At 44.5% G+C, this 22,254-nt stretch overlaps 1 protein-coding gene across 6 annotated transcripts in view; it reads left to right on the forward strand.

Annotated features, from left to right (window-relative positions):
* RAPGEF6 (Rap guanine nucleotide exchange factor 6) overlaps positions 1–22,254 on the forward strand; it is an 885,786-nt gene that overhangs the window by 593,578 nt on the left and 269,954 nt on the right. For all 6 annotated transcript variants that reach the window (XM_078653140.1, XM_078653141.1, XM_078653136.1 and 3 more), the window contains exon 7: positions 12,480–12,611. In XM_078653140.1, the coding sequence (XP_078509266.1) occupies positions 12,480–12,611 (132 nt within the window). The remainder of the gene's footprint in view (positions 1–12,479; positions 12,612–22,254) is intronic.

Below are 22,254 nucleotides of genomic sequence, written 5' to 3' on the forward strand. Positions count from 1 at the left end.
GTGCATTTGCTGAATCCTCGTTTCCTCACGTCCAGCCAGGATTCTGTTTTTTTCATTTCAAAATGACTTTGAGTCAATTGGTCTGCGAGATTGGGCGCTCTTTTGTAAGAGATCAGGGGATGGTCGCCTATAGACATTCCAATGTCTTGGTCTTTACGCAGTATATGCCAATATTTCATCAAGGCTTTTTGTGTTCTGTAGCTTTCTTTGCTAAAAGTGATTATCATCCTTGGCTGTTCGTCCTTTTTGTTTGTTTTTATTTCTGTGGATTGGTCAATGGGCTGAGTTTTATTTACAAGCATATCTGCTCTTGTTTTCATTCTGGCATTTGTTTCACATACATTAAGATCAGTTGTTTTGTATCCTCTCTGTTTGAAGCGTTCTTTGGTTTCTCTGAATTTCTTCTCCATTTCGGTATCCTCTGAGCAGTTTCTTCTCATCCGTAGTAGCTCATCATACGGAATGCTCTTTTTCAGTCTCAGTGGATGAAAGCTCAGGCCTTGAAGGAGACTATTTGTTGCCGTTTCTTTCCTATGGACAGTGGTGTGAATTTTGTCATTGGCTATATATACCTTTGTGTCCAGGAATACTATCTCTTTTGCACTGATGGTGTATGTAAATTTCAATCCAACTTGATTGTCATTGAGGACATCGAAGAACATCATGAACTCAGCTTCGGTGCCTCTCCACAGGAGAAAAAGGTCGTCAATGAATCGTACCCAAAGGGCCACTTTGACCATGTGTTGGTCGTTTTCCTCTCTCCAAGCCACGTTTTTCTCCCACCATCCCATGGTGAGATTAGCGTAGCTTGGAGAGAAGGAAACTCCCATCGCCGTTCCACAGCATTGTTCATATATGATTTTGTTGAAAAGGAATACGTTGTTATGTAGGCACATAGAAATCATTTCCATGACCATTTTTGAATGTTCTCTCCGAGTGATGGATTGTTGGTCAAGGAAATATTTGATCGCTTTTAATCCGATGTCATGATTGATTGAAGTGTATAACGATATCACATCGATTGTCACCAACAAGTAGTCTGTTTGCCATTCAGTTTCCATTAAAATCCGTAAAAAATCGCCCGTGTCTTTTATATAGGAACTTAGTGTGGGTACAATGGGAGCTATTAAATGGTCCACATAACTCGAAACATTTTCATAGAGACTACCACAGCTTGAAATTATCGGGCGTCCTGGAGGTTTGTTAAGAGTTTTGTGCACTTTTGGTAGGAAGTAAATGGTCGGGGTGATGGGATTCTCGACCGTTAAAAATTTCTTTTCTACTTCCGTTATCAGACCTTGTTGATGCCAGGTGGTTAGTTTCATTTCTAGTTCATGTTGTGAGTACTGTATAGTTATTAGTGTTGTTCAATTGTCTCATAGCTTCCTCTATGTAGTGTTCCTTATCCATTACAACAATGTTGCCGCCCTTATCTGCGCCCATTGACCAATCCACAGAAATAAAAACAAACAAAATTACGAACAGCCAAGGATGATAATGACTTTTAGCAAAGAAAGCTACAGAATACAAAAAGCCTTGATGACATATTGGCATATACCGCCTAAAGACCCAGACATTGGAATGTCTATAGGTGACTATCCCCTGATCTCTTACAAAAGAGCGCCCAATCTCGCAGACCAATTGACTCAGTCATTTTGAAATCAAAAAAACAGAATCCTGGCTGGACGTGAGGAAACGAGGATTCAGCAAATGCACAACCTGCAAGGCTTGCAAAATGGGACGCAACATCAAGAACCTAAAAGACCCTGAAGGAAAGAACTTCATAATCAGATCAAGTATAACTTGCGAGTCGTCGTTTGTCGTCTACATGCTGCAATGTTTTTGCGGCAAATCCTACATTGAAAGTACGACGTGCTCCCTTAAGACTAGAATACTCCAACATATTCGTGCAATTCAGAATGGTGATCATTCATATGCCATTGCCAAACATATGACCAACCATGAAACCAAAACCTGGCTGGACGTAAAGTACTTTGGACTTGCGAGCATTCAACAGCACGAACGAGGAGGAAACCGTATACAAAAATTAAGACGATTGGAATCTAAGCTAATCAGTAGATTCAGAACCAAACAGCCGGCTGGCCTCAACGGCGATGAAGAACTTTATGTTCATTTATAATAACGTTAAAATTGAAAACTTTTGCAAATGCCGTAATATTTGATGTATAATAACAACTTTCTCCCGAACAAAAAGAAATGTACTTGCAAAAGACTGTCTCCAGAGACTTATCCAAGCCACTGATTATGGGAATGAGTAGCCAATGAGTAAAAGTACACACTATGGGTCAATGCACAAAGCGGGACGTAGGGCACTCAGCCCTTAATTGGAAAGTGACACTATGTCTGCACGTTACGCACGATTATCAAATCTCTGGTATATGGAGCTTTGATTACACACGCACGTGTATTTCACGAGCGTTTTTGAAAGCGCTATTTTCCCTGTAAAAGTCGGGAACGCTTTCCTTGCAGTAACTCAAATAAACCCTCACTGAATATGCATAACCCATACTGTGCAATGCCAAATTGTAAAGCATAACGGCTATCAAAATACTTAAAAACTACAAGTCCCATCATGCCCTAGATACTGACAGGGGCGGGGAGTGATATAAATATGGAAATAGTAGAGGGACAAACCACCAATACTACCGTGAACAGGAACTACGGTTCGAAACGCGTAGGAGTTGTTACCTCACGTTTGAAAAATAAAGTAACTGCGTGAAATACCAAGAAGTGTGCCGCGATTCCTTTCTGGTATGAAATAAATATATATATATATATATATATATATATATATATATATATATATATATATATATATATATATATATATGCTGTGCAAAGTGCACGCCTAATCAGGACTGTTTGTTTGAAGAAGTGAAGGAAATGTGTGTGTGTATATGTGTGTGTGTGTATATATATGTGTGTGTTTGTGTGTATATATATATATATATGTGTGTGTGTATATGTATGTGTATACATGTATGTGTATACATGTATGTGTATACATGTATATGTATACATGTATATATGTAGGTGTATACATGTATGTGTATACATGTATATATGTAGGTGTATACATGTATGTGTATACATGTATATATGTAGGTGTATACATGTATGTGTATACATGTATATATGTAGGTGTATACATGTATGTGTATACATGTATATATGTAGGTGTATATATGTATGTGTATACATGTATGTGTATACATGTATGTGTATACATGTATGTGTATACATGTATGTGTATACATGTATGTGTATACATGTATATGTATACATGTATATATGTAGGTGTATACATGTATGTGTATACATGTATATATGTATGTGTATATATGTATGTGTATATATGTATGTGTATACATGCATGTGTATACATGCATGTGTATACATGCATGTGTATACATGTATGTGTATACATGTATGTGTATACATGTATGTGTATACATGTATGTGTATACATGTATGTGTGTGTATATATATATATATATATATGTGTGTGTATATATATGTGTGTCTATATATATATATATATGTGTGTGTGTGTATATATATGTGTCTATATATATATATATGTGTGTGTGTATATCAGTCAGTCATGAAGTCTTTATTGCGATTCTTCATCATAAAAGACATTCTATACAAATGAATGAAAATTCCATACAAGATAAAATTCTTCATATACAAGGTTATAAAAACAAATCTAAAATCCAATATGAATAAATACATATATATATATTTACATTATAAAACCATCCCTAAAATAGTATTAAATATATGAACAAGCAATAGACTTAATACATATCAAGTATAAAAATCTATGGTGTGAACTCTCCAATCCTGAACTAGTATCCAGCAGCAGCCCCTACATCGATAATCACAGCTTCAAACAATCCTGACGGCTATACCCCTCCATTTTTCTTCAGAAGAACCCAGACCCAGCTCAAAAACTTTGCTACTACAACTAGATTTGTAGTATCATTTTTCAATATTCTACTTGCAACAAAAGCTGATCTTGTTCCCAAAAGCAAACATACAGATTTTAGCCAGCTGCGCCTTTGTTGGTGGTACACAGGGCAAGCAAATAAAAAATGGTCGATGGTTTCAGTGAGATCTGGGCAAAATAAACATTTGTCACTATCAGCATAGTTCCATCTACTAGATAACCATCGTAGTGGTAAGGTGCCTACTCTGAACTGGTGATATAGTTTGCGATCGGGTAACTTCGTAATGATATCCCAGTAATCTTCCAGGAGGGGTTCGTCCTTAACCCCTTCCACGCTGATGACGAGCTGGGCTCGTCATGAGGTAGCCTCCTGCTACGCTGATGACGAGCCCAGCTCGTCACGTAACATGCGCTTTTGAAAATCTCCGCGTACGAGCGGAATTCCGCACGCATGCGGTTAATATCGAGGAAGATTGTTGTCATAGACCTACTAACATGGGAGGAGAATATCTTAACTTTAATCATCTCCCAATACACAGCGCGATAAACTGTTTTTGATGGAAACTCAGCTGTGTCCGGGTGAGCCCATAGTTCCCCCATCCCCATATCTGACAACAGTGTCTTAATTTCAGACAGCCAGGAAATCGTGTGTGAGCAGCCCAGCCCCCTTACTTCCGCCAAGGCTTTGGCATACAAGGAGAGCTCTGGCTGGAGTGGTCCAGAGACGTCTCCAAAATGCCATATGTGTGTATATATATATATATATTTGTGTGTGTGTGTGTGTGTGTGTGTGTGTGTGTATATAATCAGCTCTTCCTTTTTAGAGCCCTTTCGAGAACCTGTAAAGGATCCAGAGTGGAAATCGGTGTTGTCAGAGTACTTGAACCTTTGACTTAATATAAAAATCGCATACCAATTTAATTTATGGTTTCTTACTCCTTAACCCTGCATAACCCAGCAGGTGGAAGTACTACTCAATGTTGAGTCATAATTGGCTAGATACTTTCCAGTAATAGCCCGCTCACTGTCATAGTAGGTGGGGGTAATGTAGTCAGTGATGCCACAATAGATCACATGGAGGGTTATTCTGGGGTACCCCCATTGTCTGTGACTGTTAGCGGTACATGGTTTTTGTTTTGTAAATATGCTTTTTTTGCTTTTCACTTGGTGTTTGTTTTTAATTATTTTTCATACCATCACAGCAGGGTGAACTTCAGATTGGTTTAGGACTACCGATTTAGTTTCCAATGCCTGATATTCCTGAGTCTGTGGAGGGTTTTGAGTTTTAATATAAAATCCTTTCTTTGAAAGACAGTATGTTGGGAGCACATTCGTACTAGACATTTGTAGCCATTTTGTCCATTTCGTTGTTTGTATTTGTTAAAATCTAATTTCCATAACCTACAAGATCACTTATTTGCCTTATTTATAGGCTCATATCCACTTAGAATTGTTTCCTTGAATTAAACAACCATGTCCGCAATCGAATAAGGCCAGTGCAAAGTAGAATGGGTATCGGAGGCTGTTGGAGGAAATGGTGATGATGGGGCAGAGAAAGAGGCAAATATGAAACTGGTTATGTAGTTTCGTCAAAGATTAACCAGTGAAGCACTACAACAAGAACTACCACCAGTCTTCTTGACCTTAATGTATCTGTTCATTTGCCTCTTGGTCATTTTGATTGATTCAGTTGACTGTGTTTTTCGACAGTTCCCTATTTCTGTTTGTAGCCTTTTGAGAAATATTCTTTGCAAGTTCTGTACATGCTCCTGGGTTAGCCAGCTTTGCCCTAGAGTATCAGTGGAGCCTTTTACACCTGTTTGCTCCATTAATTTGCCCTGTCCTGCGCTCCCGAACACATCTAGTGGCAAAACTCCTTAAGGTGAAGGTGCATCCGTCACCTCTTTAATAAATGCCTTGCATTATGAGGTTCAGTTTACTCAAGAACAGGCGTCTGCCCTATTGACGAGCACAGTTCATATAGTTGGAGTGGGAGGGACATCGGGACCTTGCTGCCTTTGAGCATCTCACGGTTAAATACAGGTTGATTACCTCGAGGAATTGCTGATGTTTTGCATCTCAAATCAATTCTACTCTCAGATGACATTCAAAGAGACCTAGAAGGTCAATCCACAAAAGGTTATTGTGCCAGTTTGATTGTGGCATTCGTATGAGATAATTGAGCTCTGCTGTGTGCTTCTTAGTTTGTGGTATACTTTTCAGCTGAGTGAAAGATTATAAAACATTTTTTTGCAGGCTGCATAAAAATTCGAGACCCTCCAAGTCAAAAGGTTTTGGCAGGGTTTTTTTCATCGGTAGACAGTCTGTAAAGAAAAATATATTTAATGGCATACCCCCATCTGTTGACGAAATAATTGCTTATGAAGCTTGCAAGACTTTCAGCCAAAATTATGAGGGTCAGCAACCCGGCTAGACTTGCACATAAATTATATAGGGAGAGGAGTTTTCGTCATGTTTTGTTCTGATGGCTTAGTTGCTTTTGAATACCTGTTGACAATGCAGCTCGCCCATAAGAACAGTGCGGTATGCTGGGTGGAATCTGCTTAATTACTTGTACTAAAGACAGCTTCTAAAATGATTTCCACTACCAACCCTGGCATCTCTCAATCTTATGCTGCAGGGACTGTGAATGCATAGGCCTCTTCTAATGCTTTACAGTGGACCTAAAGAGGTTTGAGCTTCTAGGGTCAAAAAAGGGCTCTCTTTTTACTCCACTTTGACCATAATAACCTAAATATCCACGCCCTCATCTACATGTCTCTCTTGCTTCCAAATCATAGTGCATTGTCTTTCACATCAAAGAAGTTTGAATGGGCCTTCTAGCATGGTAACTGAAGCAAAAGTTGAATTCCCTGACGAGTGAGTGAATGAGAAAGTTATGAAGCGACTCATTGACAAAACGGCATTCTGGAGCTAGAACCATAATGCTCCTTCAAAACAGGCACCTTCCCTGAGTACTGGAAACACACAGAAGTAAAACCCCTCCTCAAGAAGCCCTCCACAGACCCGACAGAACTCAGGAATTACAGACCCATCTCCCTCCTCCCCTTCGGGGGCTAAAGTCACCGAGAAGATTGTCAACAACCAGCTCACGAACTTCATAGAATCCAACACTCTCCTCGACCAAGGCCACACGGCAGCACTCATCCTACGAGATCTCTCTGCATCCTTCGACCCCGTCTCCCACCGCACATTAGCAGCCAGACTCCACGACGCCGGCATTCAGGGAACTGCCCTAGACTGGATCCGCTCCTTCCTCGCTGACAGAACCCAAAGAATAAGACTCCCGCTCTTCCTCTCTGAACCCACAGAGATCAGATGTGTAGTAACCCAAGCCTCCTCACTCAGCCCCACGCTCTTCAACATATGGACTCAACATAGTATCCTATGGCGACAACACCCAGCTCATCCTCTCCCTTACCAAGGAACGCAACATCACCAGAAACAGCTTTGAGGACGGAATGAAGGATGTCGCATCCTGGATGAGCAGCAGCTGCCTTAATCTGAAATCGGGGAAGACAGAAGTCCTCATCCTCTGAATCACCCCCTCTGTGGGCTGGCACCTGGTCCCCACCTGCCCTTGGCAACCCTCCCATGCCCACTGACAACACCTGCAACCTCAACATCATACTCTAATCCTCCCTCACCATGAACCGACAGATCAACGTGCGTCAACACCCTCTGCATACTCTGTAAGACCTTCAAGTGGATCCCCCCGAAGGAAGACCGTCACCCACACGCTCATAACAAGCAGACTGGACTATGGGAACACCCTCTACACCGGAATTAACAAATCTCTACTCCACAAACTTCAAGCCGTCCAGAACGCCACAGCCAGACTCGTGCTCGGCATCCCATGACAAGACCACATCACACAGCACCTACGAGACCTTCACTGGCTTCCTGTCGAAAAGAGAGTGACCTTCAAGCTGCTCACTCATGCCTACAAATCCCTCCGCAACACCAGACCCCAATACCTCAATGAAGAATCTCCTTTCACTCCCCCAAGAGAAACCTCCTCTCCGCCTACCTCACCCTGGCCGAAATCCCTTGCAACCGGCGAGCCAGAATGGGAGGAAGAGCCTTCTCCTACATCGCGACCAAGACCTGGAACAAACTACCCCTAAGCATCAGATGAACCTCCAAACTGCACGCTTTCAGGAAGAGCCCCAGCACCTGGCTCTTCGGATGACTCAGAGCTGCCCGATATTCACCCCCAGCACCTTGAGGCCCTACGGGTTAATAGTGCGCTTCACAAATCCCTGATTGATTGATAATTCACTTTCAGGACGAGAAAAGGCCAGACAGTGGGTGCTTTAACAAAAGAAGTTTTAGGAGCTCTCCGCAGTGTTGCATGATTTCTTATCTGGCTAATTTGTAGCTGTAATTTATTCCATACTTATGGAACTGAGGCCAAAAACGATCTACCACCATGGCGATCCTGGGAGATGGAATGATAAATCACTGAACTGGAGCAAAGCAGTCTCCTTAAGACATGAGAGTATTTCTGGCATGGGGATCTAGTGTAGCCCCCAGTGGTAGAGTAAATGTAAATGTAATAATTTGATTCAATTACTCCTTTAGAAATAACAACTTGTGGGTATCTGAAAACGATTGAGTCCTTTTGAGGCCTGGTCCCAGCCCAAGCCAATTTTGAGAGTCAATGCTCCACATGCCTGCCTCTGTGTGAACCCATCTCCCCCCTCCCCCGTCCTATGTGTCTGGGCAACCTTTTGACAAGAGTTGGGCTTCACCAGCAGTTTAGACACCATTGTTTAACTCTGCCTCCGCTCTATATTTAAAGTATCACTTGCTATACCTAATATAATTAAAGGGAACTTCTTTTTCAGTTGGTGGCTGTGCTTGAGGGTTCCTCTCCTCTTGCCTGTAGTTTTGTTTTTGCTTCGTGGAATCTGCTATATGCTGCTTTTGAAAAAAATGTCACTGTCCCTTAAAATTAATAGCCTAAGCTTCTCTTTTTTACCTGCATCAGTGGCATTTGTTGGATGTATTTGTGTACTCGTAGATGTTCATAGTTTTTCTTTGTTCTGTGTTTCAGGTCTGTTTTACCACACTTCTCTTGAAGAAGTCTGTATGCGTTTTTGCTTTTATGTTTAGAGGGTTTTAAGTGGGAAAGACATATTCATTAATCAATTGTTTATTTAAATCAGCCTGAAGTGTTCATTCCACAGTAACCACATTAATTTGCTTGTAAACTTCATATCACGGATGAGACAGAAAAGAGGTGAAATACGTCTGTGGTTGCTGAAAGTCTTTGAGAGGCGACAGTCTTTTGCTGGCAAAGTGATAAGGACAATGCTTTGAGTGTATACTGTTTTTCTCCTTTTTTTCTCTGAATTATACAAACTCAACATTCAGTATCTGAGAATGTGCATTTGTATGCTTTCTGATTGTGGCTCATTTCTGTATTGAAAACCTTATATTAAAGCTTAATAGGAGGGAGGAGGGTTACTCCATCTGTTTCTTACATATACGCATTTGTTCCAGTTTCACCCAGCAGGCTCGTGATTCTGATAACAGCTTCCAAGATCAGAAAGTTTTCCTGTTAAAGATTTTCGAATTGGTGCAAAATCCACTAAGCTAAAATTTGAACAACCGTCTTTGATGACCCTTACCTATATAAAACTAGTGTAAATTGTTCTTTTATTGAATGGAATTGGTGTACAATTGTAAAATATGATTCTTTTAAAGCATCATGGGTAACTTAAACTAACATTTAAAGTAATGCAAAAACAGATGACTAAACGTAGTAAATTGTGAACAAAGAGACGAAAATAAAGCCAACATCCATTGTACTAACTGCTTATCACTTTTCTAAGCTTTGCTTCATTCATCCTGGGTAAAAACTAATTTCTGCTTGAGATAGTCCACTTTTATTGGATAACATTTAGAATTAACAAGGACACAATTAAAGATACTCTCAATACTGCAAAAAACAACGAAACCTTTACAGCTGACATAGGCCCAGATGCATGAAGCTAAAAACCGATCGCAAAGGGGCAGACTCTCAGAATCTGCCCCTTTGCGACCGGTATTTTTAATTTGGGATGCATTATCCCAAATGTAAAAATCGCAAATTGAGAATTCGCTAAATTGCGATAACTTGCATTTAAGGAATCGCAAATTGAGATTCCTTAAATGCAATGCATTAAAGTTTAAAAAATAGCGATTTCGCTAATAGGGCTCGCAAATTACCATGAAGTACAACTTCATGGTAATTTGCAAAAACTTGAAAAAATGCACTAAAGTGCATTTTTCAAAGTTTCATGTTGCGCACACACATGCCCTAAGGGCATGTGTGTGCGCAACATATGTGCACAGATCAATTTCAAGGGTGCAACAGGGTGTCCTTTGGACACCCCTGCACCCTTGAAATCGCATTCTCATTTTACGATTCGCTAATTGCGATTCGCAAATGGAAAAATTTTCTCATTCATTCCTATGGACCTCTAGGCTCATAGGAATAAATGGGGAGGTACTCCTTAATTGCGACTCGCAATTTGCAAATCGCAATTATGGAATTTTAACCTCATCAGCGCGGTGCAGATTTACCGCGGTGCGCTGAAGAATGCTAAAACCCGTGGTTCTTGACGAGCTCAGCTCGTCATGAGTGTACGAGAGGTGTACCTCATGACGAGCTGAGCTTGTCATGAGCGTAGAAGGGGTTAAGAAATCGCTATTTTTAAAGTGATTTCTTCTTGCATACCATTTTGCTATTCCTTATTAGCGATTCCTTATTTTTCGCTAATAAGGAATCGCAAAATGGATGCTTGATGCATCTGGGGGATAGCCTTTGTTGCCCATACCATGCTCCTCTTTTCATCTGCAACATCCTGCAAATATGAATAGAACGAAAGATTGAGCGTTCATAAAAATTTAGCTCTTTCACCCTAAAACCCCACTCCTTTTTTTGGGTGTTTATTAAGACCCGAAACACCGCAAATACTACAGCGGTATCTTTTAATCTGTACAAAAGATTCTCGAAGGCCCATTAAAATGAGTCTCTTGGCCTCTTGATGACTCTTGCCAAGGGCGGCAGGAAAAAAAGCGCAAAGCACTCCCTGCAGCACGTGGGCGCTCTTGGAGCGGTCCCTTCACAGGTTGTCTGTCTCTGAGGACATTAAAGGTTCTTTCGTCTGACCTGTGTAGGAAGGGTAGGGCTGCGTCTGCCTGGCTAAGAGCCACAGAAGTACGTGATGATGAGGTGTAGGTGACGAGTTCAAATACTGGCAGGGCCCGAGGCCGGTGTGTGCGCCGTTATAAAGGCCTGCCCTCAACAGCAAGTAGAAAGGGAAGTACTAGATACACGAATACTCTTACCACTGTGACCCGTGTGCACCTGTTAATCGTGTTTACGATATCCAAAGCATTAATACCCACCCGGGTCACAGTTGAGGCTGTCATTGTATGCGCACTCCCAGTGCAGTGGCAGGTTGCAGGAGACTCCCTGCATTTTTAGCCTCACCCCTGTTAGCTTTATGCGGCTGTACATTTTATATATGATTGGGAGGAGACCGAGGCAAACCGATGCCTGTACATGTCCTCGTGATAAAGTGATCTTTCTCCGTGGTTCCAAGTACTACTTGTGCCTGACCAGCCCCGGTGAATGTGAAGAAACCCCTCGACCAATCCATGCGTCCCGCTCTATGCAGGTCTGTCCTGTTTCATTGGAATGTAAGCTGGCGACGCAATGGTGCTTTGGAAACATTATTCACTTCTTATACCATGTAATAAGATGGAAACAGAGTAAACCGTTTATTTCTAGCTGTTGCCTGGAACCCAGGAAGTTTAAAAAGAACTTTCACTGTGGACGTTTACATAGCCGCTGCTGCTTGTTTTGGGGTGGAGGGCTTCCGTATAGGGGTGGAGCGGAATTAGTGACTAAAGTTACTTTTCTGCTGTATCTCAAGGGCTCTGAAAACTAGCCCCAGTGGAGCGGTTATTCCAGGGGGAAGCGTCAGACATGAGTAATGCAGCGTTCTTGGCTCTCGCAGCGTCATTTCGTACATTCACGTCCCGCCTTGGTAGGTGTGTGCGCACGTGTGACAAGTCTAGTCAGAAGCCTGTGTGTGACTTGTGAAATTCCCTCCGTGTGATTACTGCATGTGGAATGCGTGCAGGAGAGGCTTGGAGCGAAGCTGCCTCCTCAGAGCACATCCGGGAACAAGAGGCGCTGCCGTTCACCGAATCCTCTTCCAGGAAGTGGCACCCGCACATCCCGTGGTGGCCAGAACGGGTGCAGTGGACGTTTTGGCTAAAGATATAGATTCTGGAAGCAGCCATTTTTTTTTGTTTTCGCTTGAGCGCACTGGAACCTCTGTCATGGGATGCGTGATTCCAAGGAGTCACCCTAAGGTCCCAGAGTTGGCAGGTACTTGGAGACTTAGATGTCTCAACGATGCGCTGTGGCTCATAGCGCCTTCTCGCCGCGCCGAAGAGTAATGCTGACGTTTTGTGTCCACAGCTGCCCGCGGACCTCACCAAGATGCACCTTACGGACAATCCACACCCTCATGGGACCCACGTACCCTCCAGCCAATCGGGGTGCAGCATTGCTAGTGACTCCGAAAGCAGCAGCCTGTCGGACATCTACCAGGTAGGATCCTTTTCGTTTGTGTGTCTTAGATAATGTTACTAGATGCTTTGCTATGTGTATTCCTAGGATGTTTCATAAAGACTCTAATGACCTTTGTATGGTAGAAGTCGTCTCGCCTACTCTTTAGTGCTGTAGAACGCTGCTAGCCTTTTTAGTTTCCAAACTAGTAACTTCTCATTAGGCTGAGTCTTGCGAGTGTGGTATACTCCTGTTAAAAGAAAATGTGGTCAAAGAAATACAGCTACAAAATTATAATTGTTAGAAAAGCGGACTTACGTTGAAAAAGCAATTTGAAAGTAAATAAAAGGTGTATGTCTGGACGCCAATCCACATGTTTAAGACCAGGCCTTCTATCTACTGGGTTATAAATATTACATCTTTTTTCTGAAAACACGTTTCTAGCTTTCTTGAACAGCAGAGTGCCTCCTAACATGTTTCCCATTTTCAGAAATGTACCTTTTTTCTCCTAAAGTGTCCTGTTATATTGTGGTAATGCCCGTCATGGCTGGTGTTGTGTGAATTCATTTGCATTGACAGAGCTGTTTGGCCAGTGTTTATAAATCCACAGCAATGGCAATATGCTGCTGGCGTAGCCTGGCAGCCTTTGCCCTTAACTCCATCCTCTACTCTACCTTTTAGACATACTCATCTTTGGCAGCACTGTAGGATAAAAGTCGGACTGGAGGAAGATTTTCAGTTTTTTTGTTCTGTACCAGGCTCAGAACTTATGTAAATAAAGCCATGTATTGAAATGGTTAGTCCTGTAGAGGAAGAAGTGTTTGTCTTTGAGTTTAAGCGCTCCCACAAGCGTAGTTCGCTTTCTATAAGGCATTGAGAAAGTACAATTTGTCTTAGGAAAGTTCACCCTTATTTGAAAAAATTAAGTAAGTGTGATACGGAAACGTGCATAGCATGTTAGTATTTATAAACTGCTGTTAATATGTTTAATCTCCAGTAAAATGTAAGATATGCAAAATGTGCCTTTGTAGATGAAATGGAGCATATGACTAATATTTCGCGCAACACAGAGTTTACAGTGTTATGCTCCATTTATTTATTAATGGATTTTCACCACATAGATACTACACGACACACAAATCAAGAATTCAAGCATTTGTTTGTAAAAAGATAAAATACAGTTATAAAGTACATATTGAACCGAGTGGCGTGGCCACGTAAGATGTCTGACAGGACACACGCCTAAGAGGCTCCTGTCCGACCCTGGTAATATCCTGCAGAATCCTATCTTCGTTATCACCGCTAATCCTGTGAATCCAATGCGTGGTGCCTGGCCCCTGCATCCCGGAATCCTGAGTTGCGAGGCGGGGAGCTTTCCCTGCACCCGTCAGATCAGATTGGCCCTCGGTGGGCCTGTAGCCCTTGTGGCTGGTTACTGCGGGTGCTGCAGCATGGTGGGCCAGCGGAGTTCCTTTGGTCCCAGGTGGTGCCTGGCTGACCTGTGGTCTGATCCATTGACGGACAGGAGCCACTGGTCTCCCTACTCAGTGAGGGGAGACTATGGGTATATGGACTCGGCCCGCACCAAACAACCTGACGTGCCCTGTCTCCCCGGCTTCGCTCAGCTTGGCAAGTCGGTTCTGGGGCGGCCCTCGTGTGCCTAGGCGGGGCTGACCTGGGGGGGGCCTCAATCCCGCAAACACTGTTGTGGAGCCATCGGGTGGGGTCACGCTTCCTGGGTGGCTTTGCAAACACAAACTCCTCATTGGTGGAAAGAGGTGAGGGGCTGCTGAGCTTGGGCCTGTCGGGGGTGGCACAGATCGGGCGCCCCCTGCTGTTGCTGTCCCTGCTGTGTGTTGGAGAGAGACCTGTTGGAATCCCTCAGGGCTCTGAAGGAAGTAAGTGCCTGGGTCAGAATGGATGCCCCTGGGCTATGACCTTCTGTTGGTGTGGGACGCATGCTGCCGGGCCAGTGATGAACTCTCGGGCCTTGCTTCCCTGACTGTACTTTGAGTATTTGGCCATCTGGGACTGAAGGGTACAGCTGACTGCTTCTGGCCACACTACCTTCCCCCTTTGGAGCCCGTAAGGGCCCCTGAGATTGCTCCTGGTGGCGCCCAGGGGGGTGGTGGGGCATAGATGCACTTTGAGGTTCTTGCTCTTAAGTACAATGGGGAGAAATAAGCAGGTGGGGCCCACCCAGGGGAACCCATGGAGCATTACATGACACCGCCTCGCAACGCAATAGAGGACATATCTCTGGGTGGGGTGACTAGGAGTCTGAGCCATCTGTTGGGAAGCCCTCAAGAGCAGAGCTGCTGGTGCCATTTAGGGCTCTAGGGTAGCCCTGGAGAGCAAGAAAGAGATGGTGGCCCTTGAGGTAAATCTTTTGCGCACTGATCTCCACAAGGTCTCTGAGAAAGTCCTGTTGGCTGAGGGATTAATTGAAGAGCTGCAGACTGTAGTGGCCACCTTGAGGATGCAGATGGCTGAGGTCACTTCTCAGTGTGGGGCCCTGGAGGCTATGGTGGAGGATGCATAGGGGAGGTCCGGCCACAATAATGTGCGCCTGCTTGGATGCATGGCACCTTGAAGCCCAGTGGACTGTTCCCCGTGTTCATCATTGAGAGGGTGGTCCGTGCTCTGATGGCTCCACCTCGTCCTGGGGCTCCTCCAGGGGCAATCATTGCCTGCATCTTAAACTACAAGGACGGGGCTTGTACCCTCAGGGCGTCCAGGGACACTGACACTGCCAAATATGAGAACCTTCGAACCTCCATTTACTCAGATTACACCAGCAAGGTACAGTGCGCCCGAAAAATATTCCTGGAGGTTAAGGCCAAGCTTCGCTCGATGGGCCTTCGCTACATGTTATACCCAGCCAGGTTGAGAGTGATCTGGAGGGCAAATCACACTTTTTTGATCATCCTGATGATGTGTAGTGCTAGCTGGAGATCTGGGATAGGGTGCCCAAGTAACACACTGGATCCTTTAGAGCCGAAACCTGACCGATGTGGAGGGTTCCAACTGGAGGGCGTGTGGGGGACCTGACTCTGAGCATCAACAGTTCCCTGAGAAGGATAATCCTTCCAGGGTGGAGATACGGGAGGATGGGTCCATGGTTTTGGCTCAACCAATCCAGTGACCGGAATCGGGGGAGGGGGGAACCTCTCCAGTGCAATAGGACAAATCGATGCTGATGAGTCTGCAGCAGGATGTGACACTTACTGTAGTCTTGACCACTGCAATGCTATCTAATACTTCTTTCTCACTTTGCAGGAAGGACTCGCAGCAATAATTATTTTGTCATTACCTATAGAATGTTAGGGGTGGGGGTTTGCATGCATGGTCTGTAAGATTGCATGGTAATCATTGTTGGTGTACGTTATGTTTAGGTTATTCTTAAGGCATGATATTATGTGTATGGGTCTGTAGTGGGTTACCTCTTTACATTAGTGGTAAACCATGGTTGGGGGAGGGGGGTAGGATTAGGCTTCGGGGTAGGGTTAGAATTAGCGCGTGGGTCCTGACAGCAAGTGCTCAGTTGCATACGCAGTGTGAAATGTGTCGCTCCGGTGCATATCCGGGGTAGTTACATTCAGCTGATGTGTGTGCAGCAACTTTAGCGTCCATATGGAGCTGCACTCCCTCTGGGATAAACTGTATAAAACTGTATTGAAATCGTATAATCAGTTATTACACAGGGATGGTGCTAAATCGGTAAGCTCCTGGCATGGGTCCTCAGGCTAGAAACTGAAGTAACTCTCATTTTATCTATATGGAACGGTCAGGGTCAATTGCAAACCCGGCAGTGGCACGTTCTTTCAGCCCTGCTGGACCACTTAAAGCTGGTGTATAGAGCTAGCCCAGCGGACACTGTGGGAGGGATGGATAGCTTTTAGCCAGAGTGGGGCTTCCTCAGTTACAGAGAGAGGTCATGCAGGACTTCGAGGAGGACCTCTATTTGGAGGAGGTGGGTGCTACTGTTTTAGCACTTAACAGGTCTAAAGGTTCAGGTGGAGATGGGTCCCCAGCGGATTTCTATCACGCCTTCTCTTCCACCCTCAAAGAAAAACTGCTGGAGATCTATCTGGAAGCGAAGAAGAAACGTCTTCTGCTGACTATGCGAGAGGGGATAGTGTGTTTGATGATAAAGCTTGAGGAGACACCGCTGACCCTTCTTTCTACAGGCCCCTCACTATGCTCAATACAGATCAAAATATTGGCAACCAGGCTTGCAAGGAGCAGTTCAAGAGCTGGTTCATGCAGGCTTGTAGCACTACTCATAGCCTACGCAGGTTGGCACATGTACTAAATGACACTTTGGATGGAGCAAGGGCGATGGCTTTGGTCTCCCTTGATCTGGCATTTGATACAGTAGAGTGGACCTATCTAAAGGCAGTCTTGTGGGCATGTGGTTTGACCCCAATTTATGCTCCAGTATACAACTTTTGTATACCCTTCTATATGTATTAGGGTGGGAGGTAAGCTTTCTGAAGCCTAGCCAGCAGGGAACGGAACTTGTCAGGGGTGCCTTCGCACCCCGCTTTTGTTTGCATTAGCAATCAAACCCCTTGCGCGGCTGCTACGTACAGAGCTAGAACCCTAGGGTATCAGGGTGGGGGACACTACCCACATTATTTCACTATATGTAGATGACTCACTAGTGTATGTGTGAACGCCTGGGGCGTCGGTTCCGATCCTGATGCAGTTTCTGGGTTCCTTTGGTGTGGTCTCGGGTCTTAACCCTTTGTGTACTCATGACGAGACCAGGCCATCATGAGTCACAGTTGAGCTGTGCTCATGACGGCCTGGTCTCGTCATAACGGCGCCACTCCGCACACGCAGGGCTAATTCCCTGCCTGTGCGGGAGAATTAATGAGTGGGCGGGGTCGTGACGGGACCAGGTTCTTTATGAGCACAGCTCCACCGTGACTCATGACTGTCTGGTCTCGTCACGAGCGCCGCGCTCACCCCCGCACCATGGGGGAATTAGCCCCGCAGGTAAGGGGTTAATATCAATGTCCGCAAGTCACTCTTGTTCCCCTTGGGCGGCTTAATAGGGAGTCAATTGGACCAATTGCCAGATGTGGCTCCCCAGTTGGCATTGGAAGGGTTTCAGTACCTAGGGAGTTGGATTATGCACACTGAGGCCCAGCATCAAAGCAAAAACATGGACAGGGTGTTGACAGGCCTAGAGAACTCCATTAGATTGTGGAATAGGCTTTCGCTGTCAGTGATGGGACGGGCAGCTGTGGCTAAAATGATTTTCCTTCCACGCTGCTTGTACCTAGTGCAGAACTCTCAGTTTCTGCTGCGGGACCCGTTCTTTCACGGGCCGGATAGCCTGTTGGTGAATCTTCTATGGGCCGGTATGCACTGTAGGGTGGCGCTGGCCACGCCTAAGAAAGACTGGGAGGATGGGAGATTAGTGGTCCCCGATATACAGTTCTACTATTATGCTGCATACTTGCAGCATGCCACTAGATGGCTCACGGAGTCTAAGAACTGAGAGAAACTGCAATACTTTGCCCCAGTTATTGATGCGAGGGGGCATGCCAGACCGACCTGTTCCTTATCTAATTCAAGTCATGGTGGAAATTTTGGAGAAGGTAGTCTACACGTTTTTTCCATAGGGCCCTCTTAAACAGGGAGCTACAATTGTGGGATCGGGTTCCCTTTAAGAATATAGATACGGACATGTCTATGGAACAATGGAGAGAGGGAGGTGTCTGGTAGTGGGTGAGATATACCCAGGAGATGCCTTTTATCACATTTCAGGATGCCCAGGACTCCTTTGGGGTTGGACCAACCCACTTCTTTCATTATGCTAAATTGGAGAATTTAGCGAAAGAGCTCTGGACAGATTTCCCAGTGACGCTGTGGCCCTCGTGGGTGCTTAATAGTCTTATTGTGGGGGGCAAGGAACACCATCTATCTACCCTCTTTTACAAAGCTCTTAGGAGTGACATGCAACCTCAACACTTTGGGGACTTGGGAAAGAGATTTGCGGGTGTCCCTCTCAGATTCGGATTGGTTGAGTGCGCCTGGCCTTGTGCGTACTGTATCCTGTAACAACAGATTTAAGCTCCTACATTTTCATTTTCTACACCATACCTATGTCACTCCATGTTATTATTATTATTTGATTCGTATATAGCGCACGGTTTCCCAGCACTTAGATTGCAGGCTAGACAGCTTATGAGTTATACTAGATTAACCAGGTTTTAGGCTTTTTCAGCAAGGAGTAGATTAGAATAATCAGGTTTCCAGCTCCTTGCGAAAGGTCAGTAGGGAGATGCAGTGATGGAGGGTCTCTAGGAGGGCGTTTTAGCATCTGGGGCCAAGTGAAGAGAAAGAACGACTGCCCATCCGGGCACGCCTAACTCTGAGAACTGTGAAAAGAGATTAATTACTTGAACGCAGGATGTGGGAGGGGTGATAGGGAGTGACATGGTTTTGCAAATACTGAGGACCTGAGTGCGAGTAGATTTTATACAAGTAGCACAGTGCCGTAAAGTGGGTGCGCTTGTCCAGTGGAGATCATGAAGGAGGACAGACACAGAGGAATATTTGGGGAGACTGAACAAGAGCATGATAGCAGAGTTCTCAACCACTTGAAGGTGTCTGTTCACAGTCCTATCTGCTCCCAGATATAAAATGTTACTGTAGTCCAGCTTAGACAAAATCATGGCCTGGATGACAGTTCTCTAGGCAGGGAAGGGAAGTACCCATTGAATCTTTTTAAGGCACTACATGATGGCAAAGCATGAGGATGCTACCTTGGTTGCTTTGGGCTTCATGGATAGATTTGAGTCTAACCAAAAGCCAAAGTTCTTCACTTTGTTAGTGGGTACAGGAAGAGTCCCAAGCGAAGAAGGCCAGTGTTGGAGATTCCTACTCAGTACCATGGCCTTGGTCTTGTCACCGTTCAGCTTTAAAGCGTTGGAGTGCATCCAAGGGGAGAAGAAGCATCATGCTCTGAAGATAAGCAGAAAATAATCTGAGTGTCGTCCACATATGAAAAGAGGGTGAGGCCACAGCTTTCCACTAGGTCCGCCAGAGGGCGGTCATACATTTTGAAAATCATGGGGCTGAGGGCAGACCCTTGTGGGACTCCTGAAGACAGCAGGTATTTGCTGGACACGTTTGTTGAAAAAAACTGAAACGTGGGATCCGTCAGAAAGGAGGACAACCAGGCCAACGCAGTGCCCTGGAGACCCAGATGTATCAATCTTTTGATAAGAATGTCATGTGATATGGTATCCAAAGCCGCCCTGAGGTCTAGTAAGATAAGCACGGCAGTACCACCCATTTCTAGAAGCCATTGGAGATGCTCTGTAACATATAGTCTAAATAAAATAGGTCCCGCTGAAAAACCTAAGTGTGCACTCTGTGTTGTGGAGCCACTTTCATACATCTAGTGTGGAGATGCGACAAGGTCCTGTATTTTTGGGGGCAAGTAGTGCCATTTATAGAGATGGCCAGTGGGATTAAAATACTATTGATGCACCTAGCCTGCTTGATGGGAATGATGGTGCGCCCTAGAGGACGTAAAATCCCTTACAGACTTGCCCAGTTGGCCCTATCATTGGCAAAGAGATGGGTGGCAATTGGGTGGATGTCCAAGAGGGTCCCTCTGTTGGAGCAATGTTTGCATGATCTCTTGGAATGGAGAGTGGCACAAGATACCACATAAGTGTCTGGTACTGATGAAGGCGCAGCTGATCCCATAATGTTTTGGGCTCAGTTGCTGCGTATGTTTCAGGATGACAGTGATTCGAGTTTCAAGAGCGACTCTTAGATAGCTGACTGATTGTGTGCAGGGTTAATACTCAACAATCATTTTCTGATGACCAAGTGTAACAAGCATTTACAATGCAATGGTTTCGCCTTTGGAAAAGTTAGAGCTATTGGCATTGTAAATGACAAAATTTGTATTTATGTGTTGGTTTTGAAAACAAATAAATAAATGGCATTGTCATTTACATTGCCATTAGCTTAATCTCGGCAGTCACTCTGCACTCCCTAGCATTCTGCAGTCACTCTGCACTCCCTAGCAGTCACTCTGCAGTCACTATGCAGTCCCTAGCACTCACTAGTCACTCTGCACTCTCTAGCACTCCCTAGCACTCCCTAGCACTCCCTAGTCACTCTGCACTCTCTAGCACTCCCTAGTCACTCTGCACTCTCTAGCACTCCCTAGTCACTCTGCACTCTCTAGCACTCCCTAGCACTCACTAGTCACTCTGCACTCTATAGCACTCCCTAGCACTCAGCAATTGGCTTTGTCAATGTCTTTTAGCCATGCTGATTAGCAGCATGACTGAAAGTTAGGGGAGAAAACTCAATGCAGTGGCCAACACTAGCAGGGCAAGCAACACAATGCAGGAGGGATGGGGCAAGCTAAACAACAGATTGGGGGAAGGGGAGCAAAACTGAAAACACAGTAAAATGTGATCTGTTATGACTTAAAATTATTAAAACTGTTAACAAATTAAACAGTGTGACCAAGCAACCCGGATTTACTGATGGCAAGCCCTTTTTTTTTATCATCTGTCCTGGCAGATTTCAGTAAACTCATAAGTTTGTGAAATATTCCAGTTGTTTTCAAAATCCGGTCACCCTATATGCAACGTACTTGATGTTGTAAACCACTGCATGCGAATAAACAAGCGCTTCTGACACATCTTAAAGCTCTCTTTCAGGCATTAAAGCCACAGAACTTCAACCAGAGGGGTTAAGAGACCATGCATATAGTCATACATGCATATAGACCCGATTCCGGCGGGAGAATCCCGATTTTTCAAGTAAAAACCCCAATGGCTTTCGTTTAGCTGTCTCCCGCCTGAAATTGCATTTTCTGCAATAGAAATCAATGGGGACGTTACATTCACCCGATTACTATTTTTAAATATCCCACTTCCCTGCCCTAAAATGTTGGCATGTCTGCACATAGTTTAAAACAAAAATACTGTTTGCGAAAAGAAAAGAAACCAAGCGGGCTTACCTACGTTAAAACACGTTCAATGTGCTTTTAAAAATACATCAAACACCGGAACATGCGTTTACCAGGTCGAGGCGGCCCACTTGCAACAACAACAAGTCCTTTTCTGTCATGCCTTCTTCTTAGTGACTAGGGCAGAGTCGTGTTAAAAAGTGACCCGACAGGTAAAGTAGGCGGCAGGATGCACAGGAAACGGAAAAAGGGCGTCCGGTCATTTGCCAACAAAGAACAAATTAATTCCCCCTGTTGCTTCAGATCATTTCACTCCTGAGCTTAGGACGCAATTGTGAGCCTCGCTGCCACAAATTACGAATCCAAGTGCAGAAACGCCAGGCAGCCAAAATGCAGCACGCGGCTGCAGGACAACATGGTGGGCAGATATTTGCACGAACGAATAAAACTGGAGCCAGGGGCGAGGTGCTGAGGTGTTGTGCACACTGCCCTCACACAATCCCACCACAGGAGGCCAATGTCCGAATTCATGCTATCAAAAACAGCAAACATCGGCTGTGTCATCGATCTACACAAGTTGTTTTCTGCATTATACATCTTTAAATGTGTATACAGAAAAACATGTTGTGGGCCGGGGAGTATTCCCCTAACAACAGCGCAGGTGCCATTTGCTAACATTCTGAAAATACTTCCCCAAAAGTGTGTCAGAAGCGGGGCTGCGGGAGT

This window comes from Lissotriton helveticus, chromosome 7 (genome assembly GCF_964261635.1).
Source record: "Lissotriton helveticus chromosome 7, aLisHel1.1, whole genome shotgun sequence".
NCBI lineage: Eukaryota > Metazoa > Chordata > Amphibia > Caudata > Salamandridae > Lissotriton > Lissotriton helveticus.